A 21,258-nucleotide genomic window follows, 5' to 3' on the forward strand; every position below is an offset into this window, starting at 1 on the left:
GGCAACCAACTAGTTAAAGTCAGGAGCCACAGAGCAAGGGCTAGTCCCTCCGGTTACCCGGCTAGGACTGAGCAAAGAGTGAAATAACCATAGAACTTATATACCAAGAAAACCAGGTGCAACCCATGAACAGCTAACAGGCCGTTAAGCATTAACACAGGAAACTAGGAACAATTAACAAGAAGCTAGGAACAATTAACAAAGGGCTGGAAAACAAACAAGTGAAGGTGCCATCTAGAGGTTACAGAAGGAACTGACTGGCACCCTCACACTATTGTGTTAATCTCCTCTTTAAACAGCAATGCTACCCCACCTCCTTTTCCTTTTTGCCTGTCCTTTCTGAATATTGAATACCCCTGGATGTTGAATTCCCAGCCTTGGTCACCGTGGAGCCATGTCTCCGTAATCCCAATTATATCATATCCGTTTACATCTATTTGCGCAGCTAATTCATCTAACTTATTATGAATGCTCCTTGCATTAAGACACAAAGCCTTCAGGCTTGTTTTTTTAAAACTCTTAGTCCTTTTAGAATTATTATTTACTGTGGCCCTGATTGATTTACACCCTTGATTTCTCTGCCTTCCACTTTTGCTTTTCTCCTTCCTGTCTTTTGCTTCTATCCTTGCTTCCCTTTCCTCTGTCTCTCTGCACAGGTTCCCAACCCCCTGCCATTTTAGTTTAAACCCTCCCCAACAGCACTAGCAAACACTCCCCCTAGGACATCGGTCCTGGTCCTGCCCAGGTGCAAACCGTCCAGTTTGTACTGGTCCCACCTCCCCCAGAACCGGTTCCATTGTCCCAAGAAATTGAATCCCTCCCCCTTGCAACATTCCTCTAGCCATGTATTCATCTGAAATATCCTTCTATTTCTACTCTGATTAGCACATGGCACTGGTAGCAATCCTGAGATGACTACCTTTGAGGTCCTATTTTTTAATTTACCTCCTAACTCCCTATATTCAGCTTTTAGGACCTCATCCCGGTTTTTACCTGTATCATTGGTACCTGTATGCACCACGACAACTGGCTGTTCACCCTCCCCCTCCAGAATGCCCTGCAGCCGCTCAGAGACATCCTTGACCCTTGCACCAGGGAGGCAACATACCATCCTGGAGTCTCGTTTGCGGCCGCAGAAACGCCTATTTATTCCCCTTACAATAGAATCCCCAATCACTATAGCTCTTCTGCTCTTTTTCCTCCCGTCCTGTGCAGCAGACCTACCCATGGTGCCAGGAAGTTGGCTGCTGCTGCCTTCCCCCAATAAGCCATCTCCCCCAACAATATCCAAAGCGGTATATCTGTTTGAGAGGGGGATGGCCACAGGGGACCCCTGCACTACCTACCTGTGCCTACTACTTTGCCTGACGGGCATCCATTCCCTTCCTGTCTGTGCAGCCTTTATCTGCGGTGTGACCACCTCCCTAAACGTGCTATCCATGACATCCCCAGCATCGCGAATGCTCCAGTATGTATCCATTCGCAGCTCCATCGCCGCAATGTGGTCTGCCAGTAGCTACAGCTGGATACACTTCCCGCACACATGGTCGTCAGGGACACAGAAAGTGTCCCTGATTTCCCACATAGTGCAGGAGGAGCATGCCACGGGGCTGAGCTGTGCTGCCATGACTTACCCTTTAATCAATTCAAATTAAATTAAATCAAATCAATACCACTACTCAAGGGTCCTTGTTTACTACCACTCCCCGCTACACTGCAGAGACCTTAGAAACTACAGGAAACTTTCAATTAACCGGCCCCTAAATAACCAGAATGCTCTATCCACCGGCAAAATTCAGGAGTCATAGAAACATAGAAGATAGGAGCAGGAGTAGGCCATTTGGCCCTTTGAGCCTGCTCCGCCATTCAATGTGATCATGGCTGATCATCCAAACTCAGTACCCTGTCCCCGCCTTTTCCCCATATCCCTTGATCCCTTCAGCCTCAAGAAACATATCCAACTCTTTCTTGAATCACAGAATCACGGAATCTACAGTGCAGATAGAGGCCATTTCGGCCCATCGAGCCTGCACCGACACATATCCCACCCTATTCCTGTAACCCCATGTATTTAATCCCCTAACACTAAGGGTCAATTTATCAGAGCCAAATCAACCTAACCTGCACATCTTTGGACTGTGGGAGGAAACCGGAGCACCCGGAGGAAACCCACGCAGACACGGGGAGAATGTGCAAACTCCACACAGACAGTCGCCTGAGGCCAGATTTGAACCCGGGTCCCTGGCGCTGTGAGGCAACAGTGCTAACCACTATGCCACCGTGCCCCCCTATTTAATATATTTAATGAACTGGCCTCCACCGCCCTCTGTGGCAGAGAATTCCACAGGTTCACCACTCTCTGGGTGAAGAAATTCCTCCTCATTTCAGTCCTAAATGGCTTACCCCTTATCCTTAGACTATGACCCCTGGTTCTGGACTCCCCGGCCATCAGAAACATCCTTCCTGCATCTAGTTTGTCCAGACCTGACAGAATTTTATAGGTCTCATGAGATCCCCTCTCAATCTTCTAAACTCCAGTGAGTATAAGCCCAATCGACACAATCTCTCCTCATACGTCATTCCTGCCATCCCAGGTATCAGCCTGGTGAATCTTCGCTGCACTCCCTCCATGGCAAGAATGTCCTTCCTCAGGTATGGTGACCAAAACTGCACACAATACTCAAGGTGCGGTCTCACCAAGGCCCTGTACAACTGTAGCAAGACATCCTTGTTCCTGTACTCAAACCCTCTTGCTACGAAGGCCATTTGCCTTCTTAACTGCCTGCTGCACCTGCATGCTTACCTTCAGCGACTGGTACACAAGGACACCCAGGTCTCTTTGCACTTCCCCTTCTCCCAATCTATTGCCATTCAAATAATAATCTGCCTTCCTGTTTTTGCCACCAAAGTGGATAACCTCACATTTATCCACATTATAGTGCATTTGCCATGTTTCTGCCCAATCACCCAACCTGTCCAAATCGTACTGGATTTTCCCGACATCCTCCTCGCAGCTTACCCTCCCGCCCAGCTTTGTGTCGTCTGCAAATTTGGAGATATTACATCGGTTCAGGTAACTTTTTTTACTTTTAGTTACTTTTTTTACTCCATTTGTTGCTGTGCAAGGGTGTAGCTGAAGCTGTTGCTAAGCTACAGAGACGCTTGCAACTTGTGCCGATTGTTGCGAAGCTGTTAGGGTTTGTTGCTTTATACGGAGCTCTGAGCTCCGTATCTTTTACTATAGCATTCGGTTATCCGGAATTGTTGATGAACCAGCAACACGTCGGTCCCGTCCGTGACGGATACCAGAAAGTTTCCTGTATAAACCACAAAAATTAAGATCTTCTAAACTTTATAAACTATTGACCTTAACTGTCAAACTATAAAGTAGTATAAATACTCACCTGGCCGTACTCACCCAATCAGCTGCTTCCTCTTGCCCACGTCACTTTTTGAATTGTGACGTGGCTCTGGAATGCCGCCGCCAGTCTGCGAGATTGGTAAGCCTCTGAGGTAAAAAGCCCGCGAAAGTGAATTTAAATACTCACTGTAACGCAGCTCTCCTGCTGCTCCCGACACCGGCCTCTGAAAAAAGCCCGCGAAAAGTGAGTTTAAATACTCACTGTAACGCAGCTCTCCTGCTGCTCCCGAGCGGCAACTTAATTTACCGCATTGACATATGGTTGGATGGATTGACACACACTTTGTGCATTCAGTTAGTGGAAGCCTTTCCTGTTGAGAATTCTGAGAAGGGCTTTTCTGTAGCAGCTTGCAAAGCAATGTGGGTACCAACTATTGCACCCTGGACCTTGGGAAAACCAGAAATCCCATAAAACTGAATGGCCTTATCTCACTGTAATGACAAAGGCAATGAATTGTCCAGTTTCCTTGTAAAGTGTGTCAGTCACTGACAAATGCATACCCATACAGCACTCTGGCTGATATTATAGAGACCCCCCATGGCTGCTTGAAATAACCCTGTGCCATGAAAGTTGAGAGCGGTGGTCACCTTCACAGCTGCAGAGAGAGCAGTGCAGGTAGGCGACCTTGGCTTCAGGTCCTTGTGCATTAGATAACATAGCTTCCCTATTGCCTCTTTGGTGAAGCACTCTCATCTAATGCCGATGTCCTCATCTGACCGGTGTTAGTCCATCTGCCGCTGAAAACCTTATCCATGCTTTTGTCACCTCCAGAACTGACCGTTCTGAGCCGTGGCTCAGTGGGTAGCACTCTCGCTTCTGAGTCAGAAGGTTGTGGGTTCAGGTCCCAGTCCAGTGACTTGAGCATGAAATCTAGGCTGACACTCCCAGAAGTGAGGGAGTGTTGCACTGTATGAAGTGCTGTCTTTCGGATGAGATGTTAAACTGAGGCCTTGTCTACCCTCTCAGGTGGAGGTAAAAGATCCCCTGGCATGATTTCTAAGAAGAGCAGGGACGTTATCTCTGGTGTCCTGGCCAATATTTATCTCTCAATCAACATCACTAAAACAACAGATTATTTGGTCATCGGCACATTGCTGTTTGTGGGAGCTTGCTGTGCGCAAATTGGCTGCTGCGTTTCCTACATTACAACAGTGACTACACTTCAAAAGTACTTCATTGGTTGTAAAGTTTTGGGACATCCTGAGGTCGCGAAAGGCGCTAAAGTCTTTCTTTCTTTTTATTCCAATGCTCTCCTGAATGACTCTCTGATAAAGTAGTAGTAGCAGTAGTAGTGTTAGTAGTAGTGCCACTTGCTCATCAGAATGCCTTACTGTGGGATTCAAATTCTGTTAGTCTCAAACTATCAGAAGCAAGTCCAAGTCTGTGTGGGCATTGCTGCAGAAAGTGTTTCTCAGCTGTGCACTCGCTATTGAAACACTCCAGACACTTCAGGCTCAGAAATTGCTAACTTTTGCCTGTTTCAGCCGACCCTAACATCAGCTGTGCTGTACATTTCTCATTCTAACTTACCCCAAGTGCATTGCAAGCATAAAACCAGGAAATTCAGGGCTTCAGCCTCACTAGCCCTCATTATAATAAATGACCTCCCTCAGCACATGGAATCATAGAACTTTACAGCATAGAAGGAGGCCATTCGGTCAATCGTGTCTGTGTCGGTGACACATGACAGATGGATTGTGGAAAGGGCCAAAATGTGAAGGGAATTTTGGGCTAGGGAATCAATTTTGGAGTGGAAACTGGAAGAAACAGCTTCCACTCCACTTGCTGCCAAAAACAATGACTTGCCTCAATTATGCACTGAAACTACGCTGAAAACATGTAGAATTTTGGGTTCATTTTACTCAATGGTTTACATTGACTTTGTAATCCTTGCATTGTGAATTTAAAAATAAACCATTTCTCCCACAAGATTTGACCTTCTAAAAATGTATTCCAGTCCAACTCTATTAAGTGCAGAAGCCGAGCACAGACATAATGTGGCCCTTGCTTCCACCAGGACCATTATTGAAAATACAGTTCGCATCCTAAAGCAGCTGGACAAGTCAGAGGTGCCTGCAGTGCCAGTCAGCCATTGTATCCTGAATTGTATGGTTTGTTACGTTCTGCACATGCAGGAGACCACAGAAGAACAGCTGGAAGAGGAGGCTTAGGTGGCCAAATAAGTATTATCATCTTTTTGCAGTAATAACAAAGGTGATTCCAGGTATCAGCAACATAAGTTATAAGGAAAATTAAAGGAAGATGGGCTTGTTTTGTTTGAAAAAGGGGAGACTTTGAGGTTGCCTATTTGATTACTTACAAGATTTGAAGGGAATTCTCAATTTTTCCAGGTAAATTGTTTCAAATATTAGGAAGCATAAATTAGAAAGTTAGTGGTAAAAAGAGGAGAGAATAGAACTTTTTTACCTGCAGGGAAATAAAGGACTGTAGACGATGCTCATCAGCTTCAGACGGCTCTTGATGTGTTCGGGGATTGGGCTTGTGGCTGGCAAATGATGTTTAATTTGGAAAAGTGCAGTATTATGCATGTGGGCAGGGCGAATGCGCAACATACATAAACCCTTCAGGGAAAAACGTGGACCACTTTCCATACCTCGGGAGCCTACTGTCAACAAAGGCAGACGTCGATGACGAAGTCCAACACCACCTTCAGTGTGGCAGCGTAGCCTTCGGTCGCCTGAGGAAGAGAGTGTTTGAAGACCAGGACCTCAAACCCAGCACCAAGCTCATGGTCTACAGAGCAGTAATGATACCCGCCCTCCTGTATGCTTCAGAGACATGGACCATGTACAGCAGGCACCTCAAAGCACTGGAGAGGTACCACCAATGCTACCTCCACAAGATCCTGCAAATCCATTGGCAGGATAAGCGCACCAACTTCAGTGTTCTCGCTCCGGCCAACATCGAAGCTTTGACCATGCTTGATCAACTCCGATGGACGGGCCACATCGTCCACATGCTGGATACGAGACTCCCAAAACAAGCGCTCTACTCGGAGCTCAGCCATGGCAAGAGAGCCCCAGGTGGGCAGAGGAAACGCTTCAAGGACACCCTCAAAGCCTCCTTGAAAAAGTGCAACATCCCCACCGACACCTGGGAATCCCTGGCCCAAGATTGCACAAAGTGGAGGAGAAGCATCCAGGAAGGCGCCGACAGGAGCAAGTGGAAGCCAAGCACAAACAGCGGAAGGAGCGCACGTCAACCCAAGCACCCCACCCACCTGCCCCTTCAACCACCATCTGCCCCACCTGTGACAGAGACTGTAGGTCCCGCATTGGACTAATCAGTCACCTGAGAACTCATTCTTAATGTGGAAGCATGTCATCCTCGGTACCGAGGGACTGCTAGAGAGCTAGAATGAATAGGGTGTTCGGGTGCATTCATAGGACAATTGATTTATCAGACGAGTCATATTATTTTGTCCTGTACAAGACCTTGAGCAGGCCTCATTTGGAATACTGCGTCCAGTTTTGGTGGGTGATATTGAGCCTTTGGAAAGGGTGCAGAGAAGGGCCACGAGGCTAATTCCCAGTACAGTATAAAGCATCTTGCTTATCAAGATGGGCTAAAGGAGTTGGGAGTCTACACTTTAGAAAGCGTAGACTTAAGGGTGATCTGATTGAGGTATATAAAAAAAATAAGGGAATAGATAATGTTCCAGTTGACAGTTTGTTCCAATTAAATAGGTTAGAGAGGACCAGGGGGTCACAATTTTAAGTTGCATAAGGTCAGATCTAGGTTAGATGTGAGGAAGTGGTTATTTTCCCAGAGAATTGTGGACCTCTGGAACAGGCTTCTGTCTCATGCGGCGAACACTGATTCACTGAATTCCTTCAAGCGGGAGCTGGACCTGTTTCTGGCTGGGCTGGACATCACCTCGTCCAAAAGGTAAGTACTGCAGGGAATCCAGGGCCAGAGTGATCTCCTGGACTCGTTTTGATCGCCCAGATGGGTTGGAGAGGAATTTCCCATATTTGTTTCCCCCAAGGTGAGCTAGTTTTTTTATCTGGTTTTCCAGCTCTGAGGAGATCACATGGTTTTGGGTGAGGTGTGGAGTGTATATATTGTATACTAGCTGGAGTGCCCGGCGGTGCCGAGGCTTTTTCGAGGGCATGTTGTTGTTGGAAGAGAGAGAGAGCGCGACTGGGGGGAAGAGAGAGCGCGACTGGGGGGAAGAGAGAGAGCGACTGGGGGGAAGAGAGAGAGCGACTGGGGGGGAAGAGAGAGAGCGACTGGGGGGGAAGAGAGAGAGCGACTGGGGGGGAAGAGAGAGAGCGACTGGGGGGGAAGAGAGAGCGACTGGGGGGGAAGAGAGAGAGCGACTGGGGGGGAAGAGAGAGCGCGACTGGGGGGGAAGAGAGAGCGCGACTGGGGGGGAAGAGAGAGCGCGACTGGGGGGAAGAGAGAGAGCGACTGGGGGGAAGAGAGAGAGCGACTGGGGGGAAGAGAGAGAGCGACTGGGGGGAAGAGAGAGAGCGACTGGGGGGAAGAGAGAGAGCGACTGGGGGGAAGAGAGAGAGCGACTGGGGGGAAGAGAGAGAGCGACTGGGGGGAAGAGAGAGAGCGACTGGGGGGAAGAGAGAGAGCGACTGGGGGGAAGAGAGAGAGCGACTGGGGGGAAGGGGAGGGGGGGAGGGGGGGGGAAGGGGATGGGGAAGGGGGGGAAGGGGAAGGGTGGTAAGGGAAGGGGGGGAAGGGGAGGGGGGAAGGAGGGGGAAGGGGAAGGGGAGGGGGGGACAGGGGAAGGGAGGGGAGGGGGGGTGGGAAGGGGGAGAGTCCCCGAGCCCCCTGATCTCCGCCCCCCCATCACCCGAGCCCCGCCCCCCCCGAGCCCCGCCCCCCCGATCTCCCGCCCCCCGATCTCCCAAGCCCCCCCCCCGAACTCCGGAGCCCCGCCCCCCCGGTTCTCCGGAGCCCCGATCTCCCGAGGCTCGCCCCCCCACCCCCCCCCGATCTCCCGAGGCTCGCCCCCCCCTCAACCAAGCACCGAACTCCAGAGGCCCGATCTCCCAAGCACCGGCCCCCCGCCCTCCCGCTCTCCGGAGCCCCGCCCTCCCGAGCTGGCTTCAAGTCCCGCCCGAGATCCACACTCCCGAGAGCCCCGCCCCCCCCCCGCCAGAGCCGAGCGGGGAACAGAGAGAGACGCCGCGTCTCAGCTGCTCCTGCTGCGCGTGCACCCTGACCCTCGTGGCTGACGCCGTTGCCCCAGGTAATGTGACACGGGGGGGGCGGTGAGGAGCTTTGCAGAAGCCGTGGGAGAATTACCTAGGTCGGGCCTGGCTGGGCAAGAAACACCCAGGCTTTCAGGCCTAACAAAAACAGGGAAAGGTAGGAAAAAGAATCTTCAGGTTAGAGAAAATATTTACAAATGAATGAAGTTTTTTTTAAAACAATTTAATAAATTCAATTTTATTTTGCTGGAAATGTATATTTGAAAAGAAAGACGCAGAAAGCAGGAAAAAGAATGGAAACAAGATGGCGGCTACTCACCTCGGTTCAGAACGATAAGGCCCGCCCACACACGCACCGATTGGTCGACCGTCGGGTCACCAAAGCGTAGGATTGGTCAATCGTCCAGTCACTCGACCGTAGGAGGGCCTGGCCGCATGCGCCAGCAACCCGGCGTACGATTGGTCGACCTCGAGGTCACTCTGTCGCTAATGAGCGGATAATGAGATGCTAATGAGCAGAATGTTGAAGGTTTTTCGGATACCACGGGCGCGATTTTCGCCCGCCCGAAACGTAAATACGCTTACCAGGGTTTCGGAAAGGTAAGCTTTCTTTTGACGTAACGCACGCGTAGGTACGCTCTGTAACTTTCGAGCGCATAGCCGGACAGACGCACACCCAAGGACAGACAGACAGAAGGACAGACAGATAGACAGACAGACAGAAAGAACGATCCGTTTATATATATACACTAGCTGAAGTGCCCGGCGGTGCCGAGGGTCTTTTGAGGGCATGTTGTTGTTGGAAGAGAGAGAGAGAGCGACTGGGGGGAAGCGAGAGAGCGACTGGGGGGAAGCGAGAGAGCGACTGGGGGGAAGCGAGGAGAGCGACTGGGGGGAAGCGAGAGAGCGACTGGGGGGAAGCGAGAGAGCGACTGGGGGGAAGCGAGAGAGCGACTGGGGGGAAGCGAGAGAGCGACTGGGGGGAAGCGAGAGAGCGACTGGGGGGAAGCGAGAGAGCGACTGGGGGGATGAGAGGGCGGGGAGGGGGAGGGCGGGGAGGGGGGCAGGGCGGGGGGGGGGAGGGGAGGGAGGGGAGGAAGGCGGGGCGGAGGGCGGGAAGGGGGGAGGGGAGGAGGGGGGGAGAGGAGGGGGGTGAGGAGGGGGGAGAGAGACAGAGGGAAGGAGAGAGAGAGGGCGAGTGGCCCGCAGCCGCAAATGGAGCCAAGCCCCGAGAACAGGCGTGAGCCGGCTTGAGGCTGAGAGACGGCCACACCCGGTTTCCGGGGTAACCCTTCCCCCCCTTCCGAGCCCCCATCCTCCCGAGCACCGGCCGCGTCGCCCCGCCCCGCACTCCACTCCCGAGAGCCCCGCTCTCCGAGCCCCGCCCTCCCCGCAGTCCCGAGAGCCCCGCTCTCCGAGCCCCACCCCGCCCCGCCCCGCACTCCCGAGAGCCCCGCTCTCCGAGCCCCGCCCCCCCCCCCGGCCGAGCCGGCTTGAAGTCCGCCGATTGCGGCTGTGCGAGACGACCGGCGGGCCCGGTTGCCAGGGTAACCCTTCCCGCTCACCAAGCCCCGGCCGAGATCCGCACTCCCGAGAGCCCCGCCCCCCCCCGCCCGAGCCGAGCGCGGAACAGAGAGAGACGCCGCGTCTCAGCTGCTCCTGCTGCGCGCGCACCCTGACCCTCGTGGCTGACGCCGTTGCCCCGGGTAACGTGACACGGGGCGGGGGGGGGGTGAGGAGCTTAGCAGAAGCCGTGGGAGAATTACCTAGGTCGGGCCTGGCTGGGCAAGAAACACCCAGGCTTTCAGGCCTAACAAAAACGGGGAAAGGTAGGAAAAAGAATCTTCAGGTTAGAGAAAATATTTACAAATGAATGAAGTTTTTTTTAAAAACAATTTAATAAATTCAATTTTATTTTGCTGGAAATGTATATTTGAAAAGAAAGACGCAGAAAGCAGGAAAAAGAATGGAAGCTCGATGGCGGCTACTCACCTCGGCTCAGAACGATAAGGCCCGCCCACACACGCACCGATTGGTCGACCGTCAGGTGACCAAAGCGTAGGATTGGTCAATCGTCCCGTCACTCGACCGTAGGAGGGCCCGGCCACACGCGGCAGCAACCCGGCGTACGATTGGTCGACCTCGAGGTCACTCTGTCGCTAATGAGCGGATAATGAGATGCTAATGAGTGGAATGTTGAAGGTTTTTCGGATACCGCGGGCGCGATTTTAGCCCGGCCGAAACGTAAATATGCTTAAGACCGTTTTGGAAAGGTAAGCTTTCTTTCGACGTAACGCACGCGTAGGTACGCTCTGTAACTTTCGAGTGTATAGCCCGACAGACGCACACGTGAGGACAGACAGACAGAAGGACAGACAGACAGAAGGACAGACAGATCGACCGATTTATATATATAGACTAGCTGAAGTGCCCGGCGGTGCCGAGGCTTTTTCGAGGGCATGTTGTTGTTGGAAGAGAGAGAGAGAGAGCGACTGGGGGGGGGCGGTGGGGTGAGAAGAGAGAGAGAGAGCGCGCGACTGGGGGGGAAGAGCGAGAGCGATTGGGGGGGGGGGGGGGGGGGAAGAGAGAGAGCGACTGGGGGGGGAAGAGAAAGAACGACTGGGGGGGCGAAGAGAAAGAACGACTGGGGGGGCGAAGAGAAAGAGAGAGAGAGAGAGAGAGAGAGAGAGAGAGAGCGACTGGGCGGGGGGGGAAGAGAGAGAGTGTGACTGGGGGGAAGAGAGAGAGAGAGAGAGAGAGAGAGAGAGAGAGAGAGAGAGAGAGAGAGAGAGAGAGAGAGAGCGCGACTGGGGGCGGAAGAGAGAGAGCGACTGGGGGGAAGAGAGAGCGAGCGAGCGAGCGATTGGGGAGGAAAAGAGAGAGCGACTGGGGGGGGGGGGGGGGGGGGTAAGGAAGGAGAGCGCGATTGCCGGGGGGGGGGGGGGGGAACGGAGGGAGGTGATTGTGGGTGACCCAGGAGTGATATCACAGTTTCAGTGTGAGTTGAATAGCAAAATAAAACATACTATCTCAGTCATTTAGAGGTCAGTTTAGAAATAAACAGTGAACATTTATGCCAATAATAATGTAGAACAATAGAACATTTTACAAAATGGTGGAGTTACAACCAAAGACTGTGAATAATTGTTCTGGTAAAGTTTTGCAAACCCAATGGGTTTGGTATTATACAGTGATTTTAGAATCAATATAAAAGTATTCAACATTACACTGTTAAATGTGTTATCTTGTAGTAGGTATGCAGCCTCTCATGTCTTGTAGAGTGCTGTTGAGTTCTTCAAGTGCCCTCTTGTGGGTCTTTGTACACTCATCCCACACAATGACTTTAGACTTTGGAAGCAGCTCAGCAGTTGCTGTGCTAATCTTACACACTGGGTGTTGTTGTCTATTCAGATCCAGAGGGACAGGAAAGTTTGAGTGGGCAGTGCGACCTCCTTCCAGAAGAGTTGCAGCAATTCCTGATGAGGCAACAGTGAATGGAATGAATCCCTTAGAGCAAAGGATCGCCACAAAGAGATGTCGTAGCCTTTTGGGGCGGGTAAGACAGAGCAGCTTCTGTGATCGTTGGATGCCAACCAATGTGATCCTGAAGGAGTGCTCTGTTGCTGCAAGCTTTTACAAAGCATGCACAGAGATGGCTAGTGAGAGTTTTGAGGTAATTAAATGAGGTTCAGTCAGCAACCTGATGGGAGGAGTAGCTGAAGGTGGGAGCACTCCGTTATTCGAGAGCCTGTGGATAGACAACATTGTGTGTTTTTCCTGACGGGGTTAAAATGAACAGATTCTTGGATGCACCAACTCTGGAACATGCCACGTACAACTGGCCATGTGAAAAGCAGGGCGTGAGTAAGTGGATGCCAGCAACCTTCAAAGTCTGCCCCTGGGCCTTGTTGATGGACAAGAAATTTTCACAGGGAACTGTTGCCTTCTGAATTGAAAGTGTAAGTCAGTTGGTATCATAGGAATTGGAGGAAGGAGAACATCCTCCCCCCTGGCACAGCCTGACATGATGGTAGTCTCAATGCAATGATCCATGAGCTTTTTGACTGCCAGTCTGGTTCCATTACACAACTTTGGTGGAGATAAGTTTCTTAGGAGCATGATGGGGGTGCCTTCCTTCAGTACCAGTTTGTGAGGAGGCGTTCCTGAAGACTCCATTTCGTTGAGGAACTCAATGGGGTAATTTACCGCATCATCAATGTCACAAACAGTATCAATGCTTTTGTAAATGTGCTCTTGGCCAGGGAGTTGTTCAACAAGGATCTCGTTTATCTTGTTGACAATATAATTCCTGGGTGCAAGTATTGACCGTTCACACAGCCAGTTGTGATCTTTGAAGTTATTCACGAGGTTTGGATACACGTTTGATATCAAGTCATCAACTGTTTTTATTTGAGTGCCAAAGTCTGGAGGAATTGTGATTTGTCGACTGCTGTCAATGGGCAACTTCCCTTCTCCCAATTGTAGTAGAAGCCGCGCAAACGATTCTGACATCTCATCACCATGCATATGAACACGCATGTTTGTCGTCAAATGGACTGTTTGCACATCTCGCCACAGATGGGATTTCTTGAGACATGCATTGATTTCATCCGCTGCTGTTCCTCTGGGGACAACTGGCAGGATTTGGCGGAAATCACCTGCCAGCAACAAGGTGATGCCACCCATCAAGATATCGTTGCCTCTCAGATCTTGAAGAGTTCTGTTGAGTGCTTCAAGTGCCCTCTTGTGGGCCATTGTACACTCATCCCACACAATCAATCGAGACTTTTGAAGCATCTCAGCAGCACCAGTTCCTTTGCTAATGTGACACACTGGTTCTTCTTGTCTTGTCAGATCCAGAGGTAGAGCAAAGGTTGAGTGGGCAGTGCGACCTCCTTGCAGAAGAGTTGCAGCAATTCCTGATGAGGCAACAGCCAGTGCAATGAATCCCTTAGAGCGAACCGTGGCCAGCAAAAGATTGATCAGGAATGTCTTTCCTGTTCCACCAGGGGCATCGAGGAAGATAATGCCAGGAGTGTTGTTTTGCACCATATCGAGGAGCAACCTGTAAGTCTGTTTCTGCTCTGGAAGCAATTTAGGCTCAGTGACTGTAACAAAGGAAGTCAGTTCCTCAACATTGTAGGTGGTTTCTCTGAGGACCTCTCTGCTGAGACCTGGAGAATCATTCCTATTGGGAGATGGAAGGTTCAACTGAGTCAGAGACTTGCCAGACAATTTCAAAGTCTGGTCCTCCAAAAGGATCAATGCCTGATTGTACATCGGAGCAGTGTAGTTGAGTGCCATTGTGGGGTTGGCTCTGGCGTGTTGGCGTAAGATGTCTTCTGGTGAGGCAGTCTGTGATCTGCCCACAATTGATTTGGGTTGGAAGGTGTGCAGAAGGCAATTATAAGGGCAAAGAGTTTCCGTAGGCGATTGGCGGGGTAACACAGAGCAGCTTCTTTCATCTTCGCATCCCAATGACGGTCACCCTCAATGAGTCCTCTCATGTGGCAAGCTTCTTGAAAAGACTCAGAGATGGCCATTGACAATCTTGAGATCATTAAATGATGTGGGGCCAGCAACCTGATGGAGGAGTAGACGAAGATGAAAGCACTCTGTTGTTTGGATGCACCGTGTACACTCTGCCAAGTGCATCTGATGAGTACACACCTGTATGACCAGGAACTTCCCTCTGACCTGCTCCACGGCGCCGAGGCCGCCATGTTTTGTTTGTCTGCCATGTGTAGTACTTCGGCACCTGAGGATAGAGAAGTGTCCTAGCAAAGTCATTCGTTTGGGACAACTGAAAGAATGCTGTAAGTTTTGTCTTTGGAGGTTGCTCGGCACGTTGGCTGGCATTTTCAGGTCGGAATAAAACCCTTTCTCCATTTTCCAAGTGAACATCCAATTTAGGGACAGTGGGGTAACGGTTGTGGATGTCAAATCCAAAAGTTCGCCAGGCTGCCTCATTGCTGCAGATGTAACGGCCCATCAAATGTGTGGTGATCTCATCATTTGGATTCTGCTGTCCAGCCGCTTCAAGATCAAAGACAGCCTGGTCACTGCCCTTATGGAGGTACTTGCACACATATTTGATAGACTTAACTGAGTGGCAGTACTCCAAATTGATGTGACATTTGAAGAGCCTGGATAGGAGTGGACAGTAAGGAACAATCCAACGGTTGTCAACTTCAAATGTCTGTCTTTGCTGTGTTGTCTGAGTTGACGGACCAGGTTGACTCGAGTGGCTAGATTTTTTAGTTCGCATTCTTATCTCAGTGCTGAAACCTCCACTCTCTTTGCCCCTTCTCCTGTACAAAGGATAGCCATCATCCCCGTGCTGAGTTTCTTCACGGAGTGGCTTTGGGTACCGTTTTGTACATGCATTGTTTTTCATGCAGGGAGAAAAAGGGTTGTGTCGCCCACAAGGACCGTGAATTATATGTTTTACAACAACATCAAACAGTACTGGATCCTGGTCCTTATCGGGTAGCTCTGCAGAAATGAAGGAATCAACTTGATTGGGGCGAATCTTTGCCTGAAGCCAGAGTAACAGATGAACATGAGGAAGTCCTCTCTTCTGCCACTCAATGCTGTACATGTAGCAATTGTGTGCACCAAAAAGTTTGCCCGCAGTCAGCAGTCTGAGCAGTATTTTAACTTTGAGGTTGAAGACCCGTGCTATGAGGTCATGCCTTTCAGTACCAGCTTTGGGTGGGAACTCCTGCCATTGGGGATTGCAAGTCATGGTGATGAAGAGGTCAGGTCTGCCATAGTTTCTGACATAGGTCATGGCATCTTGCATGTGCTCATGCATGTACCTAGGACCTCCAACAAAGGTGGATGGTAGGATGACCAGTTGACCAATGTCCTCAGTGTTGCCATCATTGGCCACAGCATCTCGTAAGTGTATATAGTCTGCGACTCTCAAATGATTTTGGTTATGCCGGAACCAATTAAGCCGCTCTCCTATTTTCGCAAACATGTCAGTGAGGAACTGGTGCAGAAGTCGTCCACACTGAAGCAGGTGGTTTGAAGCAGTTTGTCGTTCCATCAGCCTGTATGAATGAAATTCCATGGCAGAAACCATCTTTTGCCTTTGGGCTGTAGGTGGCACACCAGTTTCGGGGTCAACATGTGCGATCTTGTTATAGACATCGTATCCATCTTCCCCATGGCAAAACAAAAGCGGGTATTGCAGAGGATCATATGACCTGTGAAGCTCAGAAATTCTTTTGAGTGGACCACCTCTAATATGCAAGACAATGTCCCGTTGGTGAAATTCTTGGCCCACAATGACAATGGCTACCTCATTGGTGGTCGTCGCTTATGTTCACCTGCAGGAGTCTTGTCAGCTTTGATGACAACTTTAAGTTCTTCATTTGTTGTTTCTTCGATGGCTGTTTTGAAAGTCTTAACATATGGGTTTTGGTCATGAAGCATCCGCTGTAACTCAAGCAAAGTTTCAAGCTTGATTTGGTGTTGTTGTGCGGGGAGAACAGCAGCTTCCCTGCGGCGATTGACTTGCTCTTCGTCGTCACCCAAGAAGTAGATTTGCAGAAACTGAGGTCTTTCGTTTGGGAGAGGAAGTAGTGAGCCAACTGTATGGTACACCTGTCCATGAACTTTAAAAGTTGGGGAAAATCCTGATTCACGCACTCTGTTTGCACCAAAAGAGGTCATTGCAAAGCAGTTGTTGTACTTTCTGATGTGAGTGAGGAAATGTGTTGAAGCTGGATTTCGGCCGAACAGAAGTGAGTTTAGGGGTTCAGGCGGAGCTGTTAGTGTTGGAAGTTTAACCTTTCCTCCATTGCAGCATATCCCAGCAATTTCTCCTTCCCACTTCAGAGCGCCACAGTGATGGCAAATGACGCTCATGTTGCCAATGATGACTGTGGGGTCGGCTTCATAATCGATGGTGGGTGTATAGGAGAAGGCTGCTTCGACCCAATGATTCAAAATGTCAGATGTGGCAATAGCCCTGCGTCTACTATCGGATTGGCGACATGCCTGACTTTGCTGAGGAGTCTCGGAGGCTCTGGCTTGGGTATGGGTGTCCCGATCAGAATCTTGACGTGCCCGAGTCTGTTGAGGAGTCTCGGAGGCTTTAGCTTGGGTATGGGCCACCCGATCAGAATGTTGACGTGCCTGAGTCTGCTGAGGAGTCTCGGAGGCTCTGGCTCGGGTATGGGTGTCCCGATCAGAATCTTGACGTGCCTGAGTCTGCTGAGGAGTCTCGGAGGCTCTGGCTCGGGTATGGGTGGCCCGATCAGAATCTTGACGTGCCCGAGTCTGTTGAGGAGTCTCGGAGGCTTTAGATTGGGTATGGGTGTCCCGATCAGAATCTTGACGTGCCTGAGTCTGCTGAGGAGTCTCGGAGGCTCTGGCTCGGGTATGGGTGGCCCGATCAGAATCTTGACGTGCCCGAGTCTGTTGAGGAGTCTCGGAGGCTTTGGCTCGGGTATGGGCCACCCGATCAGAATGTTGACGTGCCCGAGTCTGCTGAGGAGTCTCGGAGGCTCTGGCTCGGGTATGGGTGTCCCGATCAGAATCTTGACGTGCCTGAGTCTGCTGAGGAGTCTCGGAGGCTCTGGCTCGGGCCTGGGCCACCCGATTAGTAGCTTGACGTGCCTGACGAGTCTCGGAGGCAGTGGCTTCGGCATGTCTTTGTCTGTCAGCAGTAAGGCATCCCTCAGAATGTTCAGAAGTGTCAGCTGATCTAGCAGCAGCATGTCTGGCCCGATCAGCGTGAAGGCGAGCCTGTCTCTGCTGCGCAGTTTCAGCAGCTCTCTGTTCCTTTTTCTGGGAAGCATCGGAAGGTTTGCGTCCAAGTCTTGCACGTTTTCTTGGGGGCATTCTGTTATGAAAAAAGAAAAAATAAGTTTTCTATATAGAATTATTAAGTGTGTGTGTCTGTCTGTCTGTGGGGGGGTGGGAGAAAGGGAGAGACCTGGGGGGAGGGGGGCAGGGAGAGAGGGGGGGGCCAGGGAGAGAGGGGGGGGCCAGGGAGAGAGGGGGGGGGGCCAGGGAGAGAGGGGGGGGGGCCAGGGAGAGAGGGGGGGGGCGCCAGGGAGAGAGAGGGGGGCAGGGAGAGAGAGGGGGGCAGGGAGAGAGGGGGGGGCAGGGAGAGAGGGGGGGCAGGGAGAGAGGGGGGGGCCAGGGAGAGAGGGGGGGGCCAGGGAGAGAGGGGGGGGGCCAGGGAGAGAGGGGGGGGGGGCCAGGGAGAGAGGGGGGGGCCAGGGAGAGAGGGGGGGGGGCCAGGGAGAGAGGGGGGGGGGCGCCAGGGAGAGAGAGGGGGGCAGGGAGAGAGAGGGGGGCAGGGAGAGAGGGGGGGGCAGGGAGAGAGGGGGGGGCAGGGAGAGAGGGGGGGCAGGGAGAGAGGGGGGGGCCAGGGAGAGAGGGGGGGGCCAGGGAGAGAGGGGGGGGGGGCCAGGGAGAGAGGGGGGGGGGGCCAGGGAGAGAGGGGGGGGGGGCCAGGGAGAGAGGGGGGGGGGGCCAGGGAGAGAGGGGGGGGGGGCCAGGGAGAGAGGGGGGGGGGGCCAGGGAGAGAGGGGGGGGGGGGCCAGGGAGAGAGGGGGGGGGGGCCAGGGAGAGAGGGGGGGGGGGCCAGGGAGAGAGGGGGGGGGCCAGGGAGAGAGGGGGGGGGGCCAGGGAGAGAGGGGGGGGGGCCAGGGAGAGAGGGGGGGGGCCAGGGAGAGAGGGGGGGGTCAGGGAGAGAGGAGGGGTCAGGGAGAGAGGAGGGGAGGGGAGAGGGGGGGAGGAGAGAGGGGGGGAGGAGAGGGGGGGACGGCAGAGGGGGGAGGAGGAGAGGGGGGAGGAGGAGAGGGGGAAGGGAGGGGGGGAAGGAGAGGGAGGGAGAGGGGAGAGGGGGAGGGGAGAGGGGAGAGGGGGGAGGGGAGAGGGGAGAGGGGAGAGGGGAGAGGGGGGAGGGGAGAGGGGGGAGGGGAGAGGGGGGAGGGACGGAGAGGGGAGGAGGGACGGAGAGGGGAGGAGGGAGAGGGGAGAGGGTAGGGGGGAGAGAGAGGGGAGGGAGGGGAGAGGAGAGGGGGGAGAGGAGAGGGGGGAGAGGAGGGGGGAGAGGAGAGGGGAGGGGGGAGAGGAGGGGGGAGAGGGGGGAAGAGAGAGGGGGGGAGAGGAGAGGAGAGGGAGGGGAGAGGAGAGGGGGGGAGAGGAGAGGGGGGGAGAGGAGAGGGGGGGAGAGAGAGGAGAGGAGGGGGCAGGGAGAGAGGAGGGGGGAAGAGAGGAGAAAGGGGGAGAGAGGGGGGAGAGAGAGGAGAGGAGAGGAGGGGGGGAGAGAGAGGAGAGGAGGGGGCAGGGAGAGGAGAGGAGGGGGGGCAGGGAGAGGAGAGGAGGGGGGCAGGGAGAGAGAAGAGGGGGGAGAGAGGAGGGGGGGAGACAGGAGGGGGAGAGAGGAGGGGGGGAGAGGAGGGGGGGAGAGAGGAGGGGGGCATGGAGAGAGGAGGGGGGGGAAGAGAGGAGGGGGTGTTAAGAAGATGGAGGCCATCTTGAAAGTTTTAAAAAGTTTTTAAAAAGCTCACGGAGAACGAAAACAGAGAATGAAAGCACCAAATTTTTTTTTATATTTAAAAACGGGTGTTAAGAAGATCGGAGGCCATCTTAAATGTTTTAAAAAGTTTTTAGAAAGCTGCCACGGGAGAAGGAAAAAACGGAGAATGTGAAAAAAAATGTTTAAATTTTTATTTTTTTAAAAACGGCTGTTAAGAAGATTGCAGTCGACCTGACTTTTTTGTAAAAGTTTTTAAAAAGCTGGCACGGAGAGAGAACACGCATTCTTGCTGAAAAGAGCAAAAGTTTTTTTTTTAAACGGCTGTTAAGAAGATGGGACACCATCTTCATTGTGTTTTAAGGTTTTACACATTAAAAAAAAAGAATCGCTCCTAACAAAAGAACAGAAATTTAACTCACTTCTCAATGCTCCAAGTGACTCACGTATACTCAGGCCAGTGTCCGTCTCTTTGTTGATAAAAGAAGGCTAAGCTAATGCAGTTATAGTCTCTGAAGGATTAGGCCCCACCCAGAGAATAAAGATGGCGGCCACTCACCTCAGTTCAGAACGATAAGGCCCGCCCACACACACACTGATTGGTCGATTGTGATGTCACCGAAGCATAGGATTGGTCAATCATCCTGTCACTGGACTCTAGGAGGGCCCGGCTGCAGATGCGACAAACCCGCCCCCGCTACGCATTGATTGGTCGAGCATCAGGTTGGTCGACCGTACGATTGGTCGACCTCAATGTCACTCTATGGTAATGAGTGGATAATGAGCGGAATGTTGAGTGGATAATGAGCGGAAAGTTGAAGGTTTTTCGGATACCGCGGGCGTGATTTTAGCCCAGCCGACACGTAAATACGCTTAAAACCGTCTCGGAAGCGTAAGCTTTCTTTGGAGGTAACGCGCGCGTAGGTACACCCTGTAACTTTCGAGCGCATAGCCCGACAGACGCACACGCGATGACAGACAGAATGACAGAATGACAGACAGAATGACAGACAGAATGACAGACAGATGTACCGATTTATATATATATAAGAATAAGATAAGATAAGATAAGATAGATACCACCATGGTATCACAATTGTGTGAGACAGGCTGGATGGAGCAGAGGGTCTTTACCTGTCCGTCATTGTTCGTGTAAAGTAATTGAAGAAGATAGTATAAATGGGTTCCAAGAGAATTAGATGCATTTCTAGTGAGGGAAGGGATTGAGGAATATGTTGAGAAGGTAAGTAGTTAGGGCTGATCCTTAGAAAAAGAGGAGCGACTTGTTGGGCCAAATGGTTGTCTTCTACTGTTATCAAAAGTTTTAAAACCTGACAAAAATTGTATCTGGATAGAAACCAATTAGATTGAAAAGTGGTTTTTCAGTCACCTACATTATGGTGATCTTATTACTGGAGAACAACTCTGCTGATTAATAATTAGCCACATTGACATTAATTCAGCTGTGAAAGTTCTGGAATTTTCAGCTGATTATTGAGTTTTTTAATACTGCCTGTAGAACCAGCTTGAGTACCTTTTCAGTTACACTGCAAGTGGGTAGAATTTTTGCCTTGGTGCAAGAATGTTCACAACTTTTAGAGCAATGCAAAAATGTATTTTCATATACAATAAAATGGATAATTCTGGAATTGCACAGCTGGTTGACCAGTATCTGAAATAGGGTTGCCACCATATGGTATGGGTAGGATCATGTCTTGAGGTTTGCTTTACTAGTGATGGAAGCACGTTGAAAACCTTAATAATTAATATTTCCGTAGCAGTAGACATAGGAATCAATTGAAAAAAATCAACTTGCATTTTAAAATTCCGATTTGTTTGAGGTGGGGGTTGCGGGGGGGGGATTTTCTCTGTGAACTTGCCCAATATTGGGTGGGATAACAGTGGGAAAATGTGGCAGTGATGCCCACTGCTGCCTCAGCATTCGACTAGGATTTCTGCCCCTCCATCCCGCCCACCCATGCTGGGATGACCACTGCTCGATCATTCCCCACCTGCAGCATGCAAATAAATGATGGGGTTGTGGGCCCGAAGCCTGATGGAATTTCCATCTTTCTGCCCATGTTACTACTGCTTCCTTGGGGCTACTATGGGGGAGATGCCAAGAGAAGTATTGGTAACT

The 21,258-nt window shown here is 51.5% G+C and overlaps 1 protein-coding gene and 1 long non-coding RNA gene across 2 annotated transcripts in view; one reads left to right on the top strand and one right to left on the bottom strand.

The window, feature by feature from the left end:
- Positions 1 to 21,258, top strand: part of LOC147122038 (uncharacterized) — a 313,153-nt gene that overhangs the window by 248,663 nt on the left and 43,232 nt on the right. The gene's annotated exons all lie outside the window — the stretch shown is intronic.
- LOC147122039 (uncharacterized) lies at positions 11,659 to 19,663 on the bottom strand. Its single transcript, XM_085982713.1, has 2 exons — positions 19,541 to 19,663; positions 11,659 to 17,471 (listed from the first exon to the last, which is right to left on the bottom strand). Exon 2 carries the CDS (start codon positions 17,425 to 17,427, stop codon positions 16,570 to 16,572), a length of 858 nt encoding a protein of 285 aa, XP_085838839.1. The 5' UTR covers positions 17,428 to 17,471; positions 19,541 to 19,663; the 3' UTR covers positions 11,659 to 16,569.

The sequence above is a fragment of the Somniosus microcephalus genome, chromosome 3 (assembly GCF_052327205.1).
Source record: "Somniosus microcephalus isolate GS21.2 chromosome 3, FLI_Smic_1.0, whole genome shotgun sequence".
NCBI lineage: Eukaryota > Metazoa > Chordata > Chondrichthyes > Squaliformes > Somniosidae > Somniosus > Somniosus microcephalus.

What these genes read in the sequence shown, in the direction of transcription:
- LOC147122039 (XM_085982713.1), bottom strand. Translation starts at nt 17,427, where the DNA reads ATGCTTCCCAGAAAAAGGAACAGAGAGCTGCTGAAACTGCGCAGCAGA.